Raw genomic sequence first — 21580 nt, forward strand, 5'->3', positions numbered from 1 at the left:
TCCCCAACTAAACTACATGGATAGAATGTAAAATCGAATGTAAAGCCCCAAAACTTCATTGGAAACTTAGTGGAAATTACGGCATCAGACATGTGCGTGAGCATGAGCGACCCTTCCCAAGGCTTTGTCTACAAACGGGGCAGCTAGGTCTGGTCTGTGGACCACTGCTTATCTAACTCCGACCCCACAGGGTGTGCATGGGCACATAACGCTCAAGGTCGGATACTCTGACTACAGGGCTCCAGTTTATTATTTCTGAAGAATACAGTGGCATTTCTAAGGCCCATGAAGCTTGCGTTTCTTATCTCAGATATTCATGACACTGACTTTTCTAGAATGCTCAGTGAGTGATCAATGGTGGTGGTAATTGAAGTTCCTGACTAGCCTCCCTGCAGGGCTGGGCCTGCCTGTAGGACAAGCAATCTTGTGGGTTTGGGTGGACACAGCAGAGAGCAGGGAACACAAGATCCACTGTGCTAGGCTGAGGTCTGAGGCTTCTGGTACTGTTCATTTGATTTTCCCTATTTAGAAGAACAGTTAATATGTGCCTACTGCCTGTCATTGTGGTCTTTTTTTTTTTGTACAACTTACTGCAGTGTCTCATATTACCTGACTTTGAAATATTGAAGGACAATTTCATTTCTTATGCAAACCCTGTTGTACGGCCACTGGCTTACTTTTCAAGAGTGGTTTCTTGCAGGTATAGATGATGCGTGTCCCATTCGGTAGTGCCATTGGCAAAGGCATGCTGCAATTGCAGGAACCCAGATGCATTTGTACTGCCTTAGACAGCTAAGGGCTCAGGCCCCAGGGGTACTCAGCTTGAGTCCTGTACCCATAATGCCCTAAACACCAGCCTCAGTATTCATGACAAAAAACAATGCTGTTTTTCCATTCCTGGGATGCACCTGCAATCAGGGCTTCCTGAATACACCCAGCCATTTTCCATGTTTCTTAGTATTTATGGGGAAGAGTCCTGCAAGATAAATACTTTAAAGAATGTGCCCATTAAACTCCTTCAGCTTAGAAAGCTTATGGGAGATTATTAACATTTTCCACTTTCTGATATGTTTGCTCATTTTACACACACACACACACACACACACACAAATTATGCATATGATCAAAGCTCCCAGATCCCAATGAATACACAGGCAGTCCTGTGCATTTGAACAGTCTAAATATGAGACTGACACTCTCTTTTTTCTACATTTACTTTCTGGCCTTAAAACTGTGGGTTAAACAGAAGTTAAAAACAAAACAACATGTCTTTGAAAGCTTATTAAGGATACAGCAAACCATTCCAGGTGTTCCTTTATAAGCTAATTAATAATTTCATTGTAAATTTTTCCTCTCTTTGGAGGCTTGTTTTCCCCAAATCTGTGTTCTTTATTTTCATTGTTTCTGATTTGTAAAGACACACCAACTCACTCCAGGAACACCTTTCATTAGATGAGCTGAGTTCTTTCTGCTTCATCCTAAGTGGAACCCTAATTCCATGTGTGACTGTCCAGTGTGCTCTACCCTGTTCTGGTCACATCAGTGACCTCACAAGTGGTGGCTCACTGCTAGCACCAACCCTGGATATAGCATCTTGCTTATTTTATATGGATACAGCCCAAGGTTCTGAGAGCCTGGTTACCTCTGAGTTAGCTTGCTGCTAGACAACTTGACTTTAACTCTCTGTGGCCTTCAGGAAGCACAGTTCCATAGTTTAGATTGAAAAGGAAGGCTCACACGCCTCTTCTGTCTGGGACTTAAAGATATTTTTATGGTGATTTTGGAAATGATAACACATTAGGAACAGCTTTTCACATACACCAGTTTCCATAGGTAACTACGTAAGCATCTGTGGGAAGGTGGAGCTCACAGGACCCATGCCCTGCTACTCTCTCCTCCTGCTCCAGGTGGTGATTATCTGATCTCCACACAGTCTGCCAGACACATGACTTTCAAACTCCATGTAACCTTCAACTTCAAACACCAAATCTGATCATTTCATCTGCGGACACGTTTTCTTCATCTGTGACCCTGACATGCTTGTCAGCTGTCAGGTCCCAAACATTACTCCTTATTTTCAACTACAATGTACAAACAAATATGTCATTAAGTAACTGTACTGACATGATATCACCATGCTCCAATTTCTTGTATTTCACCTCCTGTTTTCCTTTCAATCTCATCACTTGGTATAGCTTTCTTTATTCTTCACCTTAAACCTTTACTGTGTTGCTAAAAATACCTTCATATAACACCAAACAGTTGCTATCTTAAGCAACTGCCCTCATAGTCCTTGCTTTTTTGATATAGAGAGCTGGTCCATTTACATTTAGTTTTCAAAGGTAGCAAGGTCCTATCTTACACAATGCTCTGTAGTGTCTTCTGGTTACCCATCTCTTCTGGCTCCACTCACTTTATACATGGGCTCTAGCAGACAGCAGGCTTATTTTCACTGGTAGCTTTTATAAGTCGATCACATCGAGGAGACCATTTCCCAAAGGACTGAAGCAAGTACAAAGAAGGATGACCATAACTGAGGATAGGCTGGGGCAACTCTTCCCACACTGCTGCTGGCTACTCCCTGGTCATCCTTAATCAGCCACAGGTGACACCAGAGCATCATTTGCATTAGGGGAGCTTTGCACAATTCAGAGGAAATTAAGGAACAGGGTTTGGAGCTTGCATTCAACTGTGCAGCCATAGCAACAGGCTGGCTTCAAACTGGAGATCTCCGTGTGCCTCGTTCTCCTGAGTGCTGGATTTTCGGCATGTGTCTATCATGTCCTGAGATTGGTGCCAGTGGTGAACGTCAATCTTCCCACACATGAGCTCTTCCATCTTACCCTCCTAATTTCAGTGTCTTGCTTTATTGATTTGAGTGTGTCCTTTATTTGCCTTTTTAGCGTAGGTAGGGGTATGCTTTCTTAGTCATGGAAAATGTCCCTAGCTACTCCCTTTGTCCAAAGCAATTCAAAACAGGGTCACATTCATGAGGAAGACTGCGTTTTGGTTTCTCTTGCTGACAGTTCTCCCTTCATCCTCTGGCTTCAGGTCTCTCTGGGCTCACAAGACTGTCTGTGTCAGTGTTGGTTCTGTAAACTAATGTTCTTCCATCTTTATTAGCTTCCATGCCATCTAAATGTCTGTCACACCAGTTTCCTTCATTGACCAAACTCAAGACACATCCTGTGATGTCTGATCTGGTCAGGTTTCTTCTCTAGTTGGGACTTTCCTTCTGTCCATGGAACCTGCCTGAGTGTTTCTAACGCCTTACTCTACCCCAAAGCTCATCTTTCCCGTGGTCCTGATGCTGGGGTTCTTCTTGGCAGCACCCCTGCTGTCAGGCCTCTTGTCCCTTCCCTGGCCTCCAGACCTGTCTCCTTCACATTCTTTGTTCAATTTCTTTGCTTTTCCTTGTTTAAGATTGCTCTCACACTGTGGCTTCCATTATCTGCAGTGGCAGTTCTCTTATTTGTAGCTTCCAATACACATTTGAATTCTTCTGTTAAGTCTCCAGCATTTTGCATGTGTCACATGTCTCTTCACTCTAGGCTCTTCTCTACCATGCCATCCCGGAATAACAGACACGGCTGTGGTCAGCTCCAGAATATTCCTGAAACATCTCTGAGGCTGTCATTACAAGCCCAGTGGGGTACTTCAGGGCTATCTCTCCCACTCTTCAGGCCATTCTTCCTCACAGTGCTCATTTCCCAGGCTCCAGCCTGAGTCTCTTCAGGCAGAGACCAAAGCTGCCCCACACTCTAAGAAGGCTTGGATGCCAAATCTTCAGACTCTCTCTGCTCCCCTGGATATGGGTTGCTCCATCCTCTTCCAGGCTGGACTTGGGTGCTGGTAAATGTGAATACTCATTTTCATGTGACCACCAGTAGGCTCCCACCAGCCAGAGTTAGCCTCAGGGCTGGCTTCTTGCTACTAGAAGTTTGGGTTCAGCAGGGTGGTGGTGGCGCACACCTTTAATCCCAGCACTCAGGAGGCAGAGGCTGGCAGATCTCTGTGAGTTTGAGGCCGGGCTGGACCAACAGCCTCAAAAACAATACAGAGAAACCCTGTCTCGTAAAAACCAAAAAAAAAAAGTTTGGGTTCTGCCTCAGCTTGGTTAATATTACTCCCTTCAGATATCAGGAAGCAGATAGGATGAGCACAAGATCTGAACTAGGCCCCCTCTTTGCCTCTTATCCCCAAAGGATGCTCCATCCACACGGTAAGCTTTGCCAGCCAACCCTCCGGAACCTGCCATTGCTCCTCTTGCAGGAGCATAGTACCTGTGGCATGCCCTCCACCTTCTTGAGTTCCCACCACCAACATCCTCACATGTCCCGATGCTAAGCGCACTGTCCTTAATGAAAACTACATTATCTTTTTTACCAGAGAGTGTCTAAGGCCAAATTAAACCAACACAGAGAAACACGCTTGTAGGATTCTGTCAGTGCTACCTGGTTACCTGTCAAGAAGGAGTTTGGCCCCTTCCTGGTGAAAGCAGGTTTACCTGTCAGACACATGCCTGGCCCAGGAGGTGGCAGTGGCCTGGGTTGGCACGTCTCAGGGTGGTCACCTGGGTATCAACTTCACTGTGTTCAGGACGGTCTGAAGGGCCTATCAGAGTTGACCATGCTGGGTTCTGCTTCACGGGTGATTCTAGGGCCTTCTCACAGTTCTCCAATGCAATTTTATGGAACGTTCCATAACCTGCCTTCCATGGGCAGCCTTCTTCAAGTCGTGGAAGAGGGTTGCTCAGGCCATGGGTCTTGTGAAGGCTTTGCACTCAGATGCCTCTCCTTTTCCATGGTTGTAGTAAACATAGTAAGAGCTCAGAATGCTGGAAGGATGAGGGGTGAGGGGTGTGTGTTGAATGGGCCGGCACTGCTGCAAGAAGATGTCACTCCCAGTGGTGGCTCCATTACCAGCTTCCGTGGGTGGAGGGCAGTCTTGTCAGAAGGCTCTCTGTCTCTCTCAGCTGTGTCTATGTGAACAAGTATTGCAACACTGGGAACAGATGCCACCTTAGCTATGCTCTAAGCAGTGTGCCAGGCAGCAAAGATAATCCCGTGTGGTCATGTGCGTCAAACCCACACCCTTAGCCTTCAGCACACAATCAATGTGCCTGAGAGATGGGGAAAGGGACAGATAATGGGGAGACAGGAAGCTAAGCACGTGGCCCAGTTTCACAGGGGCAACAACTAGATTTCCCTGGCTCTACTCTGGGAACACAACCTTAAACAGGCCCTGAACCCTCATCTTTAACCTTGCTGGAACCCTTAGCCATTCTGATGTCACCTGAGGCGCCCATGTTCAGTGCTACCCAGCCACTGGTCGCCTTCCTATCACAAGGAGTAGCCTTCCTGTGGCAGTGGGCTCTCTCCACACCCACCTACCTTATAGGACAGGACTTGTTTCCCACTCCCCGCCGAGCCAGTTTCCCCCAGTTTCAACTGTTTGCCATTTATGTATTTAAAACAATTCAAAGAACAACCGCTTTAAGGAATTGAGATGAATGCAGACCAATTACAGAAAAGAGGACCAGCAGCAATGTCTCTCCTCTTGGAAAATGCCGACAGAAATAATGTAGCTTGGTCAAACCAATCCTTTTTCTGTTTCTGGGCTCATATCCACCAACAGCATAAAGAATGCCACTGCGTACAATACTACTTGATGGAGCACCACCATATACATTTTTGTTTATGCACAGAATCTATTAAAATGTCCAGCTATTACCATGGTGATGAACAGGGTGACTCAGAGGGGCACAGAATGGACCATGCACAGATCCAAGTAATGACACTGGTCTTTCATCACTTGGGCTGGACAAAGACGGGTTAGTGTGCAGGCATCGGACTCCTGTGGACTGAGCCTGTACTGCCCGGCTCAGTGCTCACACCACTTCTTAATCCAGTCTGCTTTGTCCTTGTGAGGATGTCACATCCAGAGAGCATCTAAATTAATCTGAGGTGCAGGGCTGCCGGGAGAGAGGCCATCCTTGCTCCAGGGTCACAAGCAGGATTTTCTCTTCCTCTTCCTCCTGTTGTGTGATGTTCCTTTTTTGGCAGTCTGCCTGCTGCAAGTATTTCGTCTTGCATGTTGGTTTTCTTCTGCCCTGTGTGTCTTGTCTTGGCTCCCCTGGCAAGATGTCACAGGCACCCTCTGATTACACTGGAGGTGGGGACAGCAGCCTCTGAGATTTGGCCTAGGTTCCTCCCTGCTGGTGTGCTCCAAAATGGATAAGAGAGCCAATCTGTATCTTAAGAACCGATTCCCCAGATCCTCACAGTCCTGGGCCTGGCATCAGAACTAGAAGGATGTTAGGAATCAAGCAGGTTTAAGAAGGAAAGGAGGTCAATGCAGCACACTTAGGTCAGTTACGTGTCAGAGGCCTCTTTGGCTTCCCTCTTGATAACTTCAAACAGAGATTCTCCCAGAGAACACCTCAGTGTCTGCTGAAGGCAACCGTTACCACAAACTACTCCCATGTGAGATTCAGTGAGGCGCGTAGGTGCCCTCTTTAGAGCCACTATCTAAGTCAGGCTGTCACAGATGAGAAGTGTCCTTTGAGATAATCTCACATGCCATCTCCTTTCCAATTGTGTTCCCTTTGCATTCTGGGGGAGAGTTCCTGGTCTCGTGGATTCTGATGCCCCTGTGGGGATCTGCCTCATCTGGGCTAAGGAAGTCTCTTCTACCCGATCCTTTGATTACTGGCTAAACATATCCCATATACGTGTCCTGCCATGATCTTTCTACCAAGGTATCTTCTGGAGACCAGGTACCACTGGGAATCAGGGCCAGCTCAGAGGACGTCTGACCTGAGAGCCCAGGTTGGCTTGGCATGCTTCTGGAACTGAAGATGTGAATTTCATTGGGCGTGGATCAGGGATGGTTGGAACAGGTACCATGGGGTGGGTGGGGGTGGGAGGGAACAAGCCTGTGCTCCCCAGTATCATCTGTGTGTAATTAACTGAATTAACACTCTGGGGGGATGAAAGATGTTAAGTCAAGAAAAGATGTGACACGCTGCATGCCATGTCCCCAAAGTCGTGGAGTTTGAGAACTAGGGATCTCCCTGTCTGAACAGGTAGGATACAAGTTTCATCGAGTCCCAGCTTCAGATAGATGGAGGATAACCCTTTGGGGACAACTAGCAGGATTGAGAAACAACAGGACTTCTAACAATCAGTAATCAGTGAGTCTCAGAAAAGGCCTCTGGATTTCCAATGACCTCCCTGGACTGGAAGGGAACCTAGTGTGGCTTTACTATGAGGAGTAAAATAGCTGTACACTCCTTCCTGGTCACCTATGAAATCATCTGTCTTGGGTGCTGGGTGAGGTACCAGGTCCAAGGTGTCCATGCTCTCCTGTCTGCCCCCTGGATCATTCAGCAAAGTCATCCTTCAAAGCCAAGTTGAAAACACACACACACATGCACACATGCATACATGCACGCATGCATGCACACACACAAGGCTTCTCATTGTGAGCAACTGGACCTCTCTAGATGGAGCTGTAGTGCCTATGGTGGACAGAGCTCAGTACACAGATGTGGAAGGAATGAACTCAGGCTGAAGCAGCTGGATTGCTCCCATACCCAGGGATTCATTTTCCTATTTGACTTGTTAGAAGATCATCTATTTTCTCCTTCCCATTCAAACCTTTTGAGTTTACCCAGGTTCCTTCTGTAAGTGTAACCCAGGAGCCTGGTCATTGCTCCTGTTGCTGGGGGATGCCCTTGAGGCCCAGGACCCCTTTATCTCTAGCTTTGCGAGGGAAGCAGTGCAGAGCCAATGGTGAGGCCTCTGGGAGCAAGGCCTGTTCTCTCTCCACACTGACAGTCCATTCCAGCAGCTAGGGAACTAGAGGTCAAGAGAATCATCTGGTCTCCAGCACCTGTGTCCTGCAGAACCTGGGCGGTGGCGGGGTGGGGGATTGAGGCAGGTAGATACCTGAATGTTAGTCTTAGGCAGCATTGCAGGGAAGAAAGTATTTATTTCCCCATATACAGCAGGCAACAGTCTATCATTGAAGGAAATTGGGCCAGGAACTCAAGGCAGGCAGCCAGAGGCAGGAATGGTGCAGAGGTCATGGAGTAGGAATGCTACTACTGCCTTGTACCCCATAACTTTTTCAGCCTGCTTTCTCATAGCACTCAGGACCATATGATGGAGGGGTCACACTAGACAGAACAGTGACTAGACAGAACAGTGTGGGACTGATTTCACCCTTGTGAAGTTTAGATTGTTTTCCCCATCTCTCAGGACCTCATATCTCATTCTGGGAGCTCCAAGATGGAGTTCTCTATTCACTCATCCTTGGGCTTTGGTGGGTGGTCTCACACAGGAAATCCACATCTTCCCATCTTCCAGTTCTACAAAATTTATATGTGAGCATGTGAGCGTGTGTGTGTGTGTGTGTGTGTGTGTGTGTGTGTGTTTGTGTGTATGTTCAAGTGTGTATTTTGGGGGAGAGATGTTGCCCCTCTGTGTCAACTCCCCCTCAGATGCCATTTGCCTAGGTTTATTTAGGGGCAGTGGGACAAAGTCTCTCACTGGGACCTTGAACTTGGTGATCAGGCTAGTTTGGCTGGCCATTGAACCCTGAGATACTTCCTCTGCCTCTCTTGGGCTGGAAAATTATAAATGCATACCCCACATCTAGCTTTTTATGTGGATGCTAGGGTAGAACATGGGTCCTTATGCTTCTGTGGCGAGAACTTTACCAATGTGCTATTTCTCGGGAGTATGCGCTTCCTAGGGTTTCAGCCCCTCTCTTCTGCTACAGCTACTTGTCCCCTCCTAGACACATGCTCTTATCTTCTCTGTAGCTGTCCTTATAGTTTCAGGAATACACTATTTCCTTTGTCACACCCCCGTCTCTTCACATGGGGTCTCCAGAAGGCTGACAGGCAACATGGAAGTCTGGCGCTTTTTAGCTGAGGGCGAAGACTAGTTAGCATTTGGTAAGTTCCCACAAAGGCCCCTTTGAGATTTGCTGCTCCAATATGGGATTTGCTCCATTCTTCTGTGGAACTCTCATGACCCCTGACACTAATAGGAACCCAGGTACACTGGTGGTAGCATGCAGCTAGCCATGCTCGGGGACCCATGTTGATTTCTTGAAGGAGCTCAATCCAATTTTCTATGATTTTTTTTGGCATGGCCACCAAACCACACACAACCTTTAGAATTCCATGCTTAAGACCCCCAAAGTTTCATCTTGACCTGCAGTAGCTCCTGAGGTTAACCCTTTCCCCACTTCTAAGTTGGCAGGAAGCTGTAGTTGCAGAGTCCTGAGTGGAATGGGTAGAGTGTCCACTGAACAGCTGGCTGTGTACCAGAAGGGGCCAGGGCCTTCCCTGCTCCAGGCCAGCTCTCCTTAAGAAAGGTTGCCCTGGACAGATGCTAAGCATCACAGAAGATGCTGTTAGGGTGGCTGAGAAGCAGGGCCATCTGCATTTGTGTTCTTTGGTGATATGACTGCTCTCAGTGCTCTTGACCTCCAGATGTTCCAGTGGGTTGAGGAATAGGATGCCCAGCAGTCATTTGCAGGCAAGCTGAGAGGAACTGTCGCTCGGAGTGGCTGCTTAAGAGGACTCTACATCTGTCTGTGATAGAGTGCACAGGTCAGACGGTCACACCCACACGTGTTCCTGCAGTTAGCATCTGGACATCTTTGAATCTGTGTTCTCTGGGGTATAACTTCTGTGCGAGTGTTAACTCTTAAGCAGGACTCCCAGGAAGCCTTCCCTAAACCTCCTCACCCCCACAACTGTGTGTTTACGGCTACAGAATTAAAATGTGGTGCTTAATAGCTAATTGGGAGAAATGGATTCCAATCCAGCTGGTTTATCCTGATTTAGGGAACAGTATGGCTCACCGATGAGCATCTTGCAATTCATAAACATCAGAGAAATGCAGAGTAAACACCGATTAGAATATCCGTGAAAGCCACTAACATGTGCAGTGCACAGTGCCGCCATAGCCAGACAACATCTGCACTGAGATCCATTCTTGGCCAGCTATGAGGAACCAGAGTTCCCACCTGGGATGCACCAGCCCTTTTCATTTAAGTCCCCTGTAAGCCCTGCTGTCAGGGTTAGTGGAAACCAGGAGCCCAGGAACTGCAGAAGAGGAAGGGAAACCCACCCACTGCTCCTTCTCTAAAAACGTCTCATCATAGATGGGTTCAGGTAAGGGTGCTGCTTCCCTGCCCGAGGAGAGCCTTCAGCATTCAGTAGTCACTTGACTCAGTGCATATGGATGCTCACAAGGCAAAGTCTAAGGGGCAACTCCAGAGGCAACACTTAACAAAGCTAGCCCAGCGCCTCGTGTGTCGCCTGAGTCATTGGGGCCATGGACGCCCCGCTTTCCACAGTGACACTTGCATCTCACACAGCACCTCTGTGCTTAGGTTGCTGTAAGTGGTACTCATCCCAGTGACCTGAGAAGCACTCTAGTATTTTTATGACCACTCTTCCTCCTTTTACATGCTGATCATGAGCCAGTAAATTAATTTCATGACCCACTAATGGGGTGGTGACCCATGCTTTTGAGAAGCAGTGATTACTGAAATGCGAACATCAGCATGTGTCTGGGGTCTGCACTGGGCTAATCAATGGATCCATTTATCACACATACTTAGGAGTTCCCATGAGGGGACAGACGACATGGTTCCCCAGGCCCAATGACCTGCCCCTGAGTAGCCCCCACTCTGGCAGAAATATCATCAGTGAGTGACATTGTGCTAGAGTTAGGGTGTCGTGGCGGAACTTGGATGCCGAGTTAGCATAGCTGGGGTACAGAGTGGAAAGGGGTAATGGCTAAAGGGAGGGCCTATTTAGGATGAGTGACACCGGAAAGGAATTAGCAGTCATTACATGGCTACTAGGCCTTCTTAAAGGTAATGGGTGACAAGGCTGCCATCTTAGAAAAACAATTTACAGTGACATGTGAAACCTATGCTACTAATTTACTCTATAAGAGGCTGTGATACAATCACATAGTGGGGGCTTTAAATTGTGGTTTCTTAAGATCTGGCTTAAGAAATAATACTTTAGACAGCTTAAAAACATATCAACTTAAGCTACAGGATCCAGTAAGAGTAGGGTCTCATCTTTTTAGACTCAAGGACACCATGTAGACTAGACTGCAGAGCTGCCCAGCTCCCTTCTAACCTCTGGAAGAGGTAAAGTTGGCTCAGAGGGCCTTACAGCCACTCAGTCCACTGCGGTGTCCAATTGCAATCATACATGCCCATCTTTTCTAGGTGTGACCCCAGCAAGTGGGGAACACACCGAGTCTGGGGATACCTCTGGTCCCCAAATGGACACAAGCCTGGGAGTTAAGACCCTCTAGCCTTGTCACGACTCTGCTCCGAATCATGGGGGGACTATGGATATACGACTCCTTTCCTGGCATCAGTTTTCACCACTGTAGCATTTATCCAGGTGGCTGAACAGCCTGGGCTGTGGTTGGAGAGGTTGGGCTTTATACAGGAGGACACTATGTGGCACTGGATAAGCCTTCAAGCAGACCTCTGCATGGTTATGGGTGATGGGACTCATCACTGTCTACTGTCTCTCCTTACACCTATCTGGGGTTCCTGCCTGGGATGGGAGGTCTTGAGAGCTCAGGAGGTAAAGCTTCATGTGGTCTCCATAGGGCAGAGACAGACACAGCGCATCCTATACCTGTGGCATCCCCATTCCATCCATCTCTCTGGGGTCCTCAGAGACTAAGGCTCTACAAAGTGTGTGTGTGCTTTGATGTCCACTCAGCAGCCCCATAGATTCCCACAATGACCTTGAACAGGTCTCAGTCTTTGCATTGTTCTCAAAGAAGCCAGTGGTAAGTGAACCCAAGGAGGCTTACCCATCTTGGCCAAGGACTTTTCACCTCTCAATTGCATATCACAGAGGATATTTGTCTGCAGTGCCCGGGCAGTGTGTGAAGCCATTCCCTCAGAAATTTCAAAGAATGGGCAACAAGAAAAAGAAAATCAAAGAACATCCTAGAGTCCTCTGCACTCAACCACCTGTGTAAAGAGTGGTTCTAGACATCAAGTTAGCTGTGGCCTCCAGGAAGAACTCAGTATGCCCTGCTTGATGGGGTGAGGAGGATGAGGTATTGGGAGCTCTCAAGGTCTGTTAGCAGTCACCAGATCATATACAGGGCAGCAGCAGAACCATGTGCAGCCCCCGCCCTAGGCCTGAATCTGGATGATCCCCTCAGTCTCAGGTGGGGTACAGAAATTTGCCCTAGGGTTTTGAGGTACCCAGTGTACCTCTCCACAACAAAGTCAAGCAGCCTCAGTGCCAGCAATATGCATTGTAATAGCTTCACTTGAGATGACCAGCCCAGTTGACCAATCTATGTGGTTCTGAGTTCTGTGGCTTGGTTCCTGTGTATCCAAAGACCAAATGTTTAGGCACAGGCTCTCAGGCTTACACCAGAGGGTAAGAAGAAGTTTGTGATTGCGATAGAGACACCAGCTTCCTCCTGTCCCTGTTCCATCCCATAGAACCTACATCCATCATGGGCTGTGGTATCTGCTCACTTTTTCCCAACATGCCCACAAGGAAGGAAAGGGGCCACATACCGTGGTGGTCTTTATCCGCCCTCCGGGCTGTGTGCAAGTCCAGCCTGACCGGTTGATTAACAAGTCGCAGCCTTCCCCCTCCAGGCAGGGGAGCATGTCACACCACTGCTTTGTCTTGATAATTCGTGCTGTGGGAGAGAGGAGAGAGCTGGTCAGTGTGCCGCTCCCAACACACAGGCATCCCTGAGTGGAGTGCCTGCATCCTACAGCTGGGCTTGGCACCTGGACATCACAGTGGGAAGCCCCATGAGCAGGTACCATGCCATTCAGAGACAGTTCTGCATGGAGGCTGGCCACATGTCGCCTCTCCTGGGTGTACTGCCATCAGTCCCCAACTGCAAGTAGTCACTGAGGGTGTCGGAACATCTTCATAATAGCACCATTCCCTTCCTGTGGGGCAAAAGCCTCTTGGTTCTGTCAGAAACTGACAAGGCATATCCTACGTCTATCGAGGTGGCTGTCCACATGACAGCTTGGGTACAACCAGGGCTCAATGTCAGGAGTGAGGCCTGGCAGGAAGTCAGCAATTCTATAGAGACCATGACCCCCAATCACTTTTCATCTACAGAAACAGGCCTGACTCAAGGTTCTGAAACTGGCAGGTCATTCCTTAGCATGCTTGATACACAAGGAGGTGTCCATGATGAAGAGCATGTAGCATAGCATATAGGAGCTTTGTAATTGACTTGCCATAATGGCCACAAGCACAGTTGAGAACTCCATGGGGTATGCTGCTTGACTCACCCCTTCCCAGGGTCTTTATATCAGTTGCCAGCAAAATGAACTGTGCAACAGCCAGGATCCTGGGCCAGTTCTTTTCACATTACTGTTAGAGATGCAAGAAAATGTGTGTGTTGAAGCCCCTGACCTATTTAGAGACAGGAACATACAGAAGTAAAGGGATTCAAACAAGGTCACAAGGATGAGTTTTGAATTAGAAAGATTAGTGGTCTTATAAGGAACCCAAAGAACACCCTCCCTCCTCCCCACTTCACAAACCCCCCCTCTACCTGTGTGAACACAGTGAGAAGGCAGACTGCGACATTTTCGAGCCAGAAACTGGTCCTGCCAGCATTGTGGCCTTGAACTTCCAGTCCCCAGAGCTAATGCTAAGCCACTAAGTCACCTGTCTGGGGCATTCTACTATGGGAGCCCAAACTGATGAAGTGAGGACTGCCCCATGCTGTGACCCCTGCCCCAGGCTGTGGGTATCCCCAGGCTGAGGACATTCCAAAGAGCCAGGCATCAGGCCTAACCCGCTCTCCTGGGCTCCCACTAATCACAGCACAGATGGTTGGTGGGCAAGCAGAGTTAGCTGGTGTCACACATCTGTCCCTGGCTGTTCATTATTTGTGCAGTCACCAGCATCTGCTTCTCTCAGCCACGATGTGTCATTTTTGGTGACAGCAAAAGACAGCATGAAAACCATCTCAGTCACCAACAAATATAAAGCTCAAAGCCCCAAACCAGCTGCCCCAGGATCTACACCCACACCCCAGTCCCCAAACTCCTGTTTGCAGTGCTTGAGAACTTTCTCAACAAGTTGAAGACTTTCTCTTTGTCTCTGTCTCTGTCTCTGTCTCTCTGTCTCTGTCTCTGTCTCTCTCTCTCTCTCTCTCTCTCTCTCTCTCTCCCCCCTCCCTTCATCCACAAAGGGAATCAAACACTGCCATGAGAAATTTCCTTGTCTGCACAAGCTTGTCCCAATAAGCTGCTCAGAGAGGGGTTTGCAGGTTAGGGAGTCATAGGCTCTGGTCATACAAGCTCTGCCTGCCTAACAAGTCAAGAACAGGACTGGGTTGTGAAAGAAGAGGAAGCCTCCAGCTACTAGAAGGGAAAGCAAGATCAAAGGTCAACATCGCTCAGACCAGGGCCCGAAGTGACTTGATGTGGGCTGATAGGGTAGGGTGGTAGCACCAACAGCCAGCCCTAGCCTGCCTGTCTGAAGGACATACCAAGAATGCATGGGGTTTGGAAGCGGAGAATGACTGGTGGGCTAAAGGAAGCTGGGTCTGAGTTCATCTTATCTTGTATCAAGGCTACCTTCCCTGCAACACACATTGGTCTCCTGAGTCCTCCACCCGTTAACACCCAGAGGGATAAAGCATGTAGTCTGCTGTCATGAGGAAAGCCCATGTACAACAAGACACATACACAGATGTGCACAGAGGGATAAAGCATGTAGTCTGCTGTCATGAGGAAAGCCCACGTACAACAAGACACATACACAGATGTGCACAGGCCAGGAAGGGAGTGACAAGGTCCTAATGGCTTGGGAAGGACAAAGCTCCTGTCCAAGCCATACGACATACACATCCTCATGAACATACATGTGCGCAGACAAGGATCATATAGAATACATGAACACAAACAGAAGCACATGATACATACCTCACATGGTATAAACACAACAGTATTCAACATAAAGCAATATATGTGGGAACATATGTAAGCAGAACACATATTCATGTATGTACTCACATGTATAAACCTAGGTCACCTACCCACATGAACCTGCATCACACATACATATTCAAACACTGAACACACATGTATAAATCCTCACATACACATACTACAAATACACATGTACATAATGACATAGATACATTTACACAGGTAGACACATAACATATACAAAAACATATACATGCATACATACCACACTATATATGTATACATATATCATGAACAAGGGCACCCAGGCACACACATATGCTTACACATGCACTCACTACACATATATAAGCACACAAATGTGTATATGTACACATGCAAGAATAATAAGTACACAGATGCACATACCACTACACATGTACACTGTAAATGTATATATGCATACTCAGACACCACACATGACATGCACGCATACACCACACATATGTATGCATTCTATGACTACTCATGCATGTACATATCCACAGATATGTATATCTACACACGTGTGCAAGGAAATAAGCACACACAGCCAGGCTGTGCTACGGGCTGGTCTGTAGCAGCACACAGACAAGCAGAGGCTGGGCATACCCAGCGACCAAGCCTCTGAGGACACTGGAACAGCACTGAACACACAGGTCCTTTTGTTTGCTTGCTGGAACTCAGCTCACCCAGCCCAGCCTACTTCCTGCTGGAGGCGGTGGGAGACACAGTGCCGGGCCAGCACCGGGCTACCGCATCCAAGGGACAAAGGGGCCTTTCTTGCCTCCACTTTACAACTCCATCTCACCCTCACAGCCTGCAGGGTCCCTTGGCCTGTGGCGGTCAGGAGACAGAGTCTCGTGTATCCCAGGTTCCTGGAAGAACGTGGATACTCGAGAAAGATAGAGAGAGGGCAAGTATGTAAGCTCCAGCCTGGGAAGAAGAGGACTTTGCACTTGAGAGGAAGAAGACTATTCCAAAGCCCGAGTCTTCCACAAGGCTGCAGAGTGGGACCCAGGGACATTGTTGCACCAACTCCGTATGTATGTTTCTCCAAAGGTAGCATGGCAGGCAGTAAGTAGTTCCTCTCCACAGTTACCTTCTGCATCACACACATATACATTTGTATAGATGGCATACCCATTCACAACACACACACACACAACACACACACTCACACACACACACTCACTCACAAACATGACGGCATTCATATGCCCATACCATAGGGCTGCACACACCTACACTGCCAAATGCTGTTCACATACACACCCCACACATCCCTATCACACATATGTAAATAAAGAACACACACACACACACACACACACACACACGCCACTCACTTGCACACCTCAAGCTGAGTGCCAAACCTCACATCCATTCCCCCACAGCTTCACACAGACCTATACTAATGCCCACAGCTGACAGTCCCTTTTTGCCAGGATCTCAGGTAGTGCCCAGAGGACAGTGGAGCAACATGTTCCCTTCGCTAAGCCTCTCTTGTGGACTCATTGCCTGATATGGGACAGAATCTTGTCCCAGACGTCCCAAGATGCAGTATGAAGCAGCTGCTGGAGTCCAGACCCTGGCCTGAAAGGTGAAGATAAGTACCTTGCAGGCAGAATGCTGAGAGCAGTGCAAAGGTATAGGGACCTGGGGCCTTTCAGGACTAGGACAGGTCGGTCACACGTTGTGAAGGCTCCTGGGCAATTACCCACAGCCTAGGTACCTTAAATGGAATTGACATCTGTTTAGCTGGGCAGAAGCTCAGACAGAGGTAGAGTTTGGACAAAGGAGTACAAAGTCAGTGAGAGGAACAAGATCTGAAGGGAATGAACGCTCTCCACAAGGGTGGTGCTAAGAGAGAGGAGGCCTTGTGGGCTAGAGGGCTCAGGCTCTCTAGTCATGAAAAGACAGGCTGAGAGTGCCTCGGAGCAGCAGAAGGCTTTGTCGCCTGTGAAAAGTGGAGATATGTTTCTGTCTGCCCCAATCTGTGCACTTCCTGGCAGGCCTGTCAAGTTACTTCCACCTGTTGCAACCACGCACCTCGGTTCAATTTGCTATAAAATGATTTTATCCTCTGTTGCTAAAATAAACCCAAAGCCATCTAATATCACTTACTTCCCTGGCAGAATCTTCTGCTGTGCCAGCTCAGGCACACCTTGGATTCTCCCAGAAAAGCAAGCTCATTCCTGTAACCAGCGAGGGTACTGTACAACTTGCCCTTAGCAAAGGAACCTGTAATGTTACCACTATATTTGGGGAGATCAAGCAGAGTAGACCCTGCTTTCTGCACTTCAGACAAGGCTTGGCCAGGCATGTTACAGTCCCAGCCCTGGGACTACTCCTCAACATCATGGCAGCCCCCAAATCCCAGGGACAACACTTGGTAATGCACAGATGTGAGACCCATTGTCTCAACCCATCTCAGAGAGGGGGTAGGGAGAAGGAGAGGGAGAGGGGGAGGGAGAAGGAGAGGGGGAGAGAGAAGGAAAGGGAGAGGGAGAGAGCCTACCAGGGTCCACTGGAGACAATCATCATGAAGAGGCAAAGCCCCACACCTGGAACCATGAATGTTTTGTGGACTTCCTCTACATATGGGTCCTTGGAAGAGATCCCTTGGTCCTGGCTGTTCTCATTATGGGAGGACAAGGAGGGCCACAGGAACTGTGGGCTTTCTCCCAGGTCTCCTTTGCTAGAAAACTCAGGCCAAGTCTCAGGAGATGAGCCTTCTATTGACCGTCTTTTCTGGGTGTGTGTCTTATCAACAGGGATCCAGGACTAGAATACACAGTATCTCCTGTGAGGACCACTCAGTTCTGTGATGGCCGATCTTGACTGTCTACTTGATGGGATTTAGAGTCACCATGGAGACGAGTCTGTGGGAATGTCTGTGAAGCATTATTTAGACTGGGTTAACTGAGGTAAAAGGATTTCACCCAGGATGTGTGTGGTACCAAGGGCAGGCTGGGGGCTGCACCATGTTAAAAAAAAACTAACAGGGAGAAAAAGAGACGAGTGCCAACACTCATCGCTTCTCCCTGACTTTGGATGCAATGTGACCATCTGCCTCACACTCCTGCTACCATGCCTTCCTGCCCATGATGGACTGCACCCTCAAACTATGAGCCAAAATAAACCCTTTCTTCCTCATCCTGCCTCTTGTCAGGCAGGCATTTCTTTACAACAATGAGCAAAGTAATTAACACAAGCTCCCCATGCTATACACTCAGCCTGTTTCCCATAGGTACACATGTGCAACTATGCATTCAAATGTAGCAGAGGTTCCCCCATGGATTCCACAGGAAGGGCAGTGGGGCACAGCTCCTGGGAAGGGAACGCCAGCCTGCAGTGGCAACACCTAGCCCCTAGCTGCTGCTGGCTCTCTGCCTCCCACTCCCTGCCTTGCAGCAGTTCATTGGCACTAAGCAGGGCAGTAAATAAGCGATGAAGATTCTGTTCCTGGGCCTGCAGTAATTGGATTACTCCCATTTAAAGCAGCGCCCTGTCAGGCTGCAAGGCAGAGCTGTTGGCATGGGAAGGCGACAGCTTAAACGAGTTATCAAGAACCTGCTATTAAACATGCCTTCTGGGATGGCTCTGGGTTAAATGGAAGGTGTGATCACAACAAACAAAGCCACTGTTATTAGCACAGTTCAGGCAGCTGCCCTTACGTATGTGTGAACTGGCATCCCCTGAATGAACACAGAATCCATTTGAGCACCAGCAGGTAGTTCTTGCACCCTGGAGTCTACTCCCTGAGCTGAGGCTCTGGGAAGCACCTGCCCTGTAAAATTAATGCTGCAAATTTCGGTTTTATTGGTTTTGCAGTTTTGTTTGTGTTTAATTGTAAATGGGCTTTGGTTTATTCCTACTCTACAGTCTGGGAGGGCTTAGCTTGGCTCGAGCTCATATTCCTACAACATTATAATAAAACGATGCAACTCGGCAGCAGTTGGTGGGGAGCCACCCTCCCAAGGGCGTTCTGCATTGTTTGAGTCTGAGGAATGTTCCAGTCTGCCCATATCCAGGCCACAGAGAGATGGTCAGTGGAGCTGAGCCACAGTTTGAGTGGGGCTTATCTGGAGAGAAGCCTTATCTGTCTCAGGGCAGGGCCAAAGGGGTCTCCCAGCTATTGGGGACACAGTCCAGGGGAGGTGCTCACACTGGGCCCAGAAACCTCTGGGGAGGCTTACCTTCAGTCCCAGGACAGAGAGCCATTGCTCTCCTACAGTTTTGGCCTCATCCTGCTGGGATTCCAGCAGAGACTCATAAAGAAGCAGCCTTGCACCCCATGGTCAGAGCTCCATGCTGGATCACACATATTCTGACACTCATGTGGTTGTGTTAGTCTCTTTGGAATACAGAGCATCCTGTCACCTGCAGTCTCTCATGGAAATCAGATACTGGTTCCAGGTAATCAAAGCAGAGAACATGATTGGGTGTTGATTTTACCCTGCTCACAGCTGGGCCTGGTCAGCTGCCTCTCCTTTATCCAAGCAGGCTTGGGAAGAGATATGCACCAGGGTGCAATGTTGAGCTTGGAGTTCCTCCAACTCCTATTACTGAGGCCTGGAAGCCTATGAACCAGGATGCACAGTCTCCTCTGCCACCTTCCCTGCCAAGAACTCTATCCTGTAAGTCCAGAGAGGCAGCTCCCTCTGCAGGAGGCACTGATCCCACAGCCACCCTGCTGATGCCATCACTATCATCATCTCTACTATCACCATCACCACCACCATTAACATCATCATCATCATCATCACCATGGTCACTATCACCATTTTCACTGCTATCATCCACCGCCGCCATGATTCTCAGAATTACCACTATCATTAACATTATTGTCATTAGCATGTCTATCATCACCAATGTTACCAGCATCACCACCATCTTTATCATGATGGGCTGCATCATCATCATAATTATCATTGCCACTATGGTCATCACCATCACCTTCATCATAATCACCATCATTACAGTGACCACCACCACCACCACAATTACCAGCATGACCACGCTCATTATCAGAATTCCTATCATCCCCATCACCACCATCTCCATCATTCACATTGACACCATCTCCATCATCACCATCACTTTCACTACAGACTGGAGAGAGATAGTGTCTAGAGAAGTATGACATGTGTTCTGAGGTCTCCTTGAGGCCAGAGCTTCCTGTTCTTATCCAAGGGCTTTTGTTTTGTTTTATGGTTAAGCTGTGCTGGTAGCAGCAAGCTGGTGCTCTGCAAACCAGTTCTGTACACAAGCAACCTACACCCCATGCTACAGAGAGTTTGGGCTCAGAGATGGAGGACTGGGTTCCCACACTACTCCACCTTCACTGTGTAAGAGAGTGAGGAGGCAGTAAGTGACAATAGTGGAGAGAATGATGGAGAGTTTTAGTGATGAAAATGTATCAGGTACTTAGTACCAGGTGTCTGGATTCTAGAGCCTCTATGGTCACCTCTTTTTTGGGTCCACCCTTTGTGGTTGAGCTTTGACCTACAGTAGAATAACTATGACTGTTCAGTCCATCCCCAGAGACCCAACAGGGCCAACAGCCAAGGCTCATCAGTTCATTACTATACTTGGCCCAGATCGTACAAGGACCCCAGAAAATGAGGTAGGAGACAGACAACAAGTGGAAAGGAGCAGAAAGAAGAGGAAGAAGAGAGTTTAGAGCTGCCTTGCTTCACAGGTCATGCTAGGATCAACATTGAGCTTTTCTCTGGGAAATGTTTATATCTCCTCTTCCCATCCCAGGAAAAGCTCATGAGACTCCTGTCCACAGACTCCTGTGCAAAGCCCAAGCCTGTCATCTGAAATTTGCCACAGTTTAGAAGTGTTGGCCCCAAGACCTGGGCTGACCACAGGAGGTGGGCATGAAGACAAGTGCATGCCAGCCCATGCCTTGTTGCCCAGATGGATGTGCCCTTTCTCTCTATGCTTCTCACTTTGCTTTTCAGGTGTCATAGGGAGGCCACACAGACAGGTCACCTGCAGGGGCTGTCTCAGCCTTCCAGAACCCTCTCTGCTCCTCTGCTGCCCTAGCCAGAGGTAGGACCTTTCCGGATGCATTCACAGCCCGAGCAGTTCCCATGACCACACTGGCCAACAGAAGGCACCGTGCTCATATGCAGTGTTCATGTACAATTCCCCCTCCTGTCATACAGCCCCAGGTCCTTTGCTGAACCCTGACCCTCATCACCATTGACCCTCAGTGAGGATGGGATGACACCAAAATACAGATACTTCACAGAAGAAATGAATGAACACATATCTCCGAAGCCCCTGGTTTCTTTCCCCCAGGTCCACAGGAACCTCTATCTGAGCAGGAGGCTTAGAATACTGGGCTTAGTACACTGGAGATCCAGCCATATGACCCTGGCAGGCCTTAGACGGCCCAGCCCTTTGGGTGGGCTGGGTTAGCATTCCCTCACCCTAATACCCATGAAGGTCTGGCTTCCTGACTCCAGATTTGCTGTTGGTCCTCTTGATTACCTAAGGGGCTGTACTTGGAGAAAATACTGACTCACCCCTGTCAATCATGGCT

General features: G+C 48.4%; 1 protein-coding gene across 3 annotated transcripts in view; it reads right to left on the reverse strand.

The window, feature by feature from the left end:
• The window catches only part of Tafa5 (TAFA chemokine like family member 5), a 206322-nt gene that overhangs the window by 18547 nt on the left and 166195 nt on the right, over window positions 1–21580 (reverse strand). The window contains exon 3 of one of the 3 annotated variants that reach the window (XM_005067066.4): window positions 12604–12731. The exons of the other annotated variants lie outside the window; for them this stretch is intronic. Within the exon in view, the coding sequence (XP_005067123.1) occupies window positions 12604–12731 (128 nt within the window). The remainder of the gene's footprint in view (window positions 1–12603; window positions 12732–21580) is intronic. 3 annotated transcript variants of the gene reach the window in all.

The sequence above is a fragment of the Mesocricetus auratus genome, unplaced genomic scaffold (genome assembly GCF_017639785.1).
Source record: "Mesocricetus auratus isolate SY011 unplaced genomic scaffold, BCM_Maur_2.0 Super-Scaffold_100010, whole genome shotgun sequence".
Taxonomy (NCBI): Eukaryota; Metazoa; Chordata; class Mammalia; order Rodentia; family Cricetidae; genus Mesocricetus; species Mesocricetus auratus.